The sequence below is a fragment of the Apteryx mantelli genome, chromosome 38, assembly GCF_036417845.1.
Source record: "Apteryx mantelli isolate bAptMan1 chromosome 38, bAptMan1.hap1, whole genome shotgun sequence".
NCBI lineage: Eukaryota > Metazoa > Chordata > Aves > Apterygiformes > Apterygidae > Apteryx > Apteryx mantelli.
In genome coordinates this window covers 269,655-275,450 of record NC_090015.1, presented here as the reverse complement: position 1 = coordinate 275,450, position 5,796 = coordinate 269,655, and the positions used below count along the sequence as shown (strand labels likewise).

General features: G+C 73.9%; 1 protein-coding gene across 1 annotated transcript; it reads right to left on the bottom strand.

Moving 5' to 3' along the window:
* Nucleotides 1-385: 385 nt before the first annotated feature.
* Nucleotides 386-3,581, bottom strand: ELOB (elongin B). Its single transcript, XM_067314943.1, has 5 exons — nucleotides 3,477-3,581; nucleotides 2,839-2,973; nucleotides 1,865-1,973; nucleotides 454-566; nucleotides 386-400 (listed from the first exon to the last, which is right to left on the bottom strand). Exons 1-4 carry the CDS (start codon nucleotides 3,477-3,479, stop codon nucleotides 454-456), a joined length of 360 nt encoding a protein of 119 aa, XP_067171044.1. The 5' UTR covers nucleotides 3,480-3,581; the 3' UTR covers nucleotides 386-400.
* Nucleotides 3,582-5,796: the final 2,215 nt, after the last annotated feature.

Here is a 5,796-nt window from a genome sequence, read left to right as displayed (position 1 = left end):
CCCCTTGCACATGTTTAGCACATGCCTCGCACATGCTTAGCACATACTTCACATGCTTAGCGCATGCACATGCCTAGCACACGCCTCACACATGCTTAGCACATGCCTCACGCTTCGCACACGCTTAGCACATGCCTCAAACATCTCACATATGCTCAGTACATGCCTCACACGCTTAGTACACGCCTCACACACGCTTAGCACACATCTCAGACACCTCGCACTTAGCACGCGCCTCGCACACGCTTAGCACACGCCTCGCACACGCAACCCCCCCGCAAAGAGGAGGCGGAGCCACGTGTGTGTGGGGGGAGGAGGGGTTTATTGGCGCCGGCCTGCACATTGGGGGGGGGGGAGCCGCCCGCACACGCGTGTTCCAGGGGGCAGCACACGCGTGTGCCGGGGGGGGCGGGGGAGGGGGGAAGGGGGGGGGGCGGCAGCACACGCGTGCGCTCACTGCACCGGCTGCTCGTTGGCGCCGCCGCTCGAGTCCTGCGGCTTCATGACGTCGGGCAGCTCCGGGGGGCTGGAGAAGGCGTCGATGCGCAGCGCCTCGAAGGCCTCGTCTGCGCCCCCCCCCCCCGGGTGACCCGGATCAGCCCAAATTCACCCCAAAAATCAGCCCCCGGCGCCCCCCGACACCCCCCGCCCCGAACAGCCCCCCCAACCCCCCCCCAAGCAGCCCCCCCAACCGCGCCCCCCCCCCCCCCCAAAACGCAGCGCCAGGGAGCAGCTGCGTGCGGCGCCTTGAAGGCCTCGTCTGCCCCCCCCCCCCCCCCCGAGACCCGAATCAGCCCAAAATCACCCCAAAAATCAGCCCTTGACACCCCCTGGACGCCTAAATTCCTGCTCGGGAGCCGGAAGTGCCCCAAAATGACCCCAAATTGCCCCAAAATGGCTTCAAATCAGGCAATAAATTCTCTCTCTTCAGGAAGGAACTTTCGCTTTGGAGTGATGGATTTTGGGGGGGCAAAATGGCTCCCGCTATGGGGCAGGGGGGTGCTGCAGCCCCACAACCCCCCGCTATGGGGCAGGGCGGCCCCACGGCTTCCCCCCCCCAGCCCCATAACCCCCCCCGCTATGGGGCAGGACCCCACCGGTGGCGCGCAGGGCCAGCCCCATGGCCTCCCCCCAGCCCCATAACCCTCTGCTATGGGGCAGGCCCAGCCCCCCAGCCCCCCCCCCCCAGCCCCATAACCCCCCCGCTATGGGGCAGGACCCACCGGCGGCGCGCAGGGCCAGCCCCACGGCCCCCCCCCCCAGCCCCATAAACCCCCGCTATGGGGCAGGACCCACCGGCGGCGCGCAGGGCCAGCCCCCCAGCCCCATAACCCCTCGCTATGGGGCAGGACCCACCGGCGGCACGCAGGGCCAGCCCCACGGCCCCCCCCCCAGCCCCATAACCTCCTTGCTATGGGGCAGGACCCACCGGCGGCACGCAGGGCCGGCCCCACGGCTTCCCCCTCCAGCCCCATAACCCCCCCGCTATGGGGCAGGACCCACCGGTGGCGCGCAGGGCCAGCCCCACGGCCCCCCCCCCCCAGCCCCATAACCCCCCGCTATGGGGCAGGACCCACCGGTGGCGCGCAGGGCCGGCCCCCACGGCCCCATAACCCCCCCGCTATGGGGCAGGACCCACCGGCGGCGCACAGGGCCGGCCCCACGGCCCCCCCCCCCCAGCCCCATAACCCCCCCGCTATGGGGCAGGACCCACCGGCGGCGCGCAGGGCCAGCCCCACGGCCCCCCCCCCCCCCCAGCCCCATAACCCCCCCGCTATGGAGCAGGACCCACCGGCGGCGCGCAGGGCCAGCCCCACGGCCCCCCCCCCAGCCCCATAACCCCCCGCTATGGGGCAGGACCCACCGGCGGCGCGCAGGGCCAGCCCCACGGTGGCGGGCGCCTGGGGCCGAGCCGTCTGGCTGGTGAAGCCGCAGTCGCCCAAGGTCTTGGCGTCGTCCAGCAGCTGGTCGTCCTGGGGGGGGGGGGGGGCGGCGTCAGCCCCACGGCGGCCCCACAGGGATCCCGGGCCCAGCCCCTGCCCCATAGGAGCCCCCCCCACAGCCCCCTAGGGACACCCCTGCCCCATAAAAGCCCTAAAGAAGCCCATGGGGACCCCGTAGGGGTTCCTTCTGCCCCATAGGGGCCCCACACAGCCCCATAGCAGCCCCATAGAGGCCCCCCCTGCCCCATAGGGACCCTAGAGAGACCCATAGGGACCCCAGGCAGCCCTATGGGACCCCCCCCCAGCCCCACAGAAACCCTAGAGACCCACAGGGCCCCCTGACAGCCCCATAGAGACCCCCCACAGCCCCACAGGAACTTCAGACAGCCCCATAGAGACCCCCCCAGCCCCACAGGGCCCACCCAGCCCCATAGAAACCCTAGAGAGATCCATAGGGACTCCTGACAGCCCCATAGAGACCCCCCCACAGCCCCATAGCAGCCCCATGGGGACTCTAGACAGACCCATAGGGGCCCCCCCTGCCCCATAGAAACCCTAGAGAGACCCATAGGGACCCCACACAGCTCCATAGGGACCCCAGGCAGCCCCATAAGGACTCCAGGCAGCCCTATGAGACCCCCCCCAGCCCCATAGAAACCCTAGAGACCCACAGGGCCCCCTGACAGCCCCATAGAGACCCCCCACAGCCCCATAGCAGCCCCATAGGGACTCTAGACAGAACCATAGGAGTCCCCCCTGCCCCATAGGGACCCTAGAGAGACCCATAGGGACCCCTGACAGACCCATAGAGACCCCCCACAGCCCCATAGGGACTCCAGGCAGACCCATAGAGACCCCAGGCAGCCCCACGGCGCCCCCCCCACCCCAGCCCCACCTTGTAGAGGCGCTGCTCCTCGGGGGGCCGCTTGAGGATGCCCTCGACGATGCGCTTGAGCTCGTAGACGGTGCTCGACTCCTTGGCGTCGGTGAAGATGGTCGTCTTGTGACGCCGGATCATGAGGAAGACGTCCTGGGGGGGGGGGGGGAGGGAGGAAGGAAGGGAGGGGGGCGTGGGCAGGGGGGCCGGACGCCTGGGCCCCTCGTGGGGTGGGGGAGGGGGGGCTGGGTGACACCCCCCCCACCTCCTCCCGGACGCCTGGGCCCGCAATGGAAGGGGGGGGGGGTGTCAATGGGGAGAAGGGCCCCCTGGGGGCGTGGCTAGACGCGGGGGCGGGGTTTATCAGAGTCCCCTCTCAGGGGCGTGGCTAGATCCGGGGGCGTGGCTTCCCCCGCCCCCGCCCCGAGGGGAAGGGGCGGGGCCTGGCCGGCGGGGGGCGGGGCCGGCGGGGGGGTATAAAAGGCGGGTGGCGGCGGCGGCGGTGGTGCCGGTTCGTGCGGGGGCGGCGGGGCCCGGTGCGACCCCCCCCCCCCCCCTTCACCGCTTCCCTTTCTCCCCTCCCCGCCCCCTCAGCGTGTCCCGGGGGGGGGGGTTTAAAGCCGGGGGGGGGCGGCGGATGTGGGGGGGTCACTCACCATCGCCGCCGCCGCCGGTCGCCGCCGCGCTCCGACACCGCCGCCGAGTCCGCCACGATCCCAGGCTGCGCCGCGGCGGCCCCCGGGCAGGAAGGGGCGGGGCCGGCGCCTGCGCGCTGCCCGCCCGCACAATGAGCATGCGCGCCGCCCCGCCCCGCCGTAACAACCGCCGGCGCCATGTTGAGAAGGTCGCGCCGCTCCCTCCCGCCTTTTCCCCGCCGCCATGTTGGGGAGGTCGATAAGCGCCGCCCCTTCCCCGCTGGGATTTCCCCCCCCCCCGCCGCCATGTTGGGGAGGTCGCGCGGCCCCGCCCCCCCTTCCCGCCGCCATATTGGGAAGGGCGGTGCCTCCTGGTCGCCATCTTGGGCAGGGGGTGTGAGGGAGGGGCAGCGAGCCCGGACGCCTGGGCCCCCTGTGGGGGGGGAGGGGAGACGACACGGGGGAGGGGAGACGACACCGCGGTGGGCCCAGGCGTCCGGGCCACCCCTCCCCCACCGGGTGCACCCCAAGGAGGGGGGTGGGGGGAGGGGAGGCGACCCTCCCCCCCCCAGCCCCTCCCTGGGGCCCAGGCGTCCGGGCCCGCTCGCCCCGGGGGGGCTCGTTTCCTCGTTAAAAATCCTGATTAATTAACGGGTTAATGGTTCCTCAAGGGGGGGGGGAATTATGGGAGGAGATGGGGGGGGGGGGACAGGGCCCACCCGGACGCCTGGGCCCCGGCGAGGTCAGCGGGGCACCGAGCGCCCCGGGGTGCCCCCTCCCCCCCCCCACGCCGAGCCCCGCCCCCGCCCCCGCCGGAGGGGGCCCAGGCGTCCGGGGGGGGGGGGGCCCTGTTTTGCTGACGGGGCGGTTCCCACCCCGCCCCACCCCACGGGTCCTGTCGGGACAGGCGAGGCCCCGGCGTGGGGCGGGTGAGCCCAGGCGTCCGGGGGGGGGGGTGGGGGGGCCCCGCCCCAGCCCGGGGCGGCCGCCTGGCGACGCCAGGGCCCAGGCGTCCGGGTGTCCCTGTTCTCCTGCCCCCCAGGGGGCCCAGGCATCCGGGGATCCCAATCCTGCCCCCCGGGGGCCCAGGTGTCCCGGGGATTCCTGTTCTTCCACCCCCCCCCATGGGGCCCAGGTGTCCGGGATCCCCATTTTCCTGCCCTCTGGGGGGCCCAGGCATCCAGGATCCCTGATCCCACTCCCCCAGGGGGCCCAGGCGTCCGGGGATCCCCATTTTCCCACCCTCCAGGGGGCCCAGGCTGGGGATCCCCATTTTCCTGCCCTCTGGGGGCCCAGGCGTCCGGGGATCCCCGTTTTCCCACCCTCCAAGGGGCCCAGGCGTCCGGGTGCACCTGCTGCTGGGGGGGGGGGGGATGGGCAAGAGGGATTGGAGGCAACTGGGGTTACTGGGGGAGGAGGAGGAGGGTTGCCCGGACACCTGGGCCCCTCCCGGACGCCTGGGCCCCTTCCATCACCTCCGGGGTGGCCGAAGCACATGGGACAATGCGGCCCGGACGCCTGGGCCCCTCCTGGACGCCTGGGCCCCCAGCCCGGACGCCTGGGCCCCTTCCATCACCTCTGGGGTGGCGTGGCCCGGACGCCTGGGCCCCCCCGGACGCCTGGGCCCCCCCGGACACCTGGGCTCCCCCCGGACGCCTGGGCCCCCTGAACACCTGGGCTCCCCCCGGACGCCTGGGCCCCCCCGGACGCCTGGGCCCCCTCCCTCGGCTCGTGGGGTGGTGCGGCCCGGACGCCTGGGCCCAGCGTGGGTGCGGGGAACCCATCAGACACCTGGGCCCCCGGACACCTGGGCTCCCCCTGGACGCCTGGGCTCCCCCCGGACGCCTGGGCCCCCCTGGATGCCTGGGCCCCCCCGGACGCCTGGGCCCCCTCCCTCGGCTCGCGGGGCGGCGCGGCCCGGACGCCTGGGCCCGGCGTGGGCGCGGGGAACCCGTCGGACGCCTGGGCCCCCCGGACGCCTGGGCTCCCCCCGGACGCCTGGGCCCCCTCCCTGGGCTCGCGGGGCGGCGCGGCCCGGATGCCTGGGCCCAGCGTGGGTGCGGGGAACCCATCGGACACCTGGGCCCCCCGGACGCCTGGGCCCCCCCCGGACGCCTGGGCCCCCTCCCTGGGCTCGCGGGGCGGCGCGGCCCGGACGCCTGGGCCCGGCGTGGGTGCGGGGAACCCGTCGGATGCCTGGGCCCCCCGGACGCCTGGGCCCCCCCCGGACGCCTGGGCCCCCTCCCTGGGCTCGCGGGGCGGCGCGGCCCGGACGCCTGGGCCCGGCGTGGGCGCGGGGAACCCGTCGGACGGCTTCGCGCTCCGCCCCGCGGCCCCATTT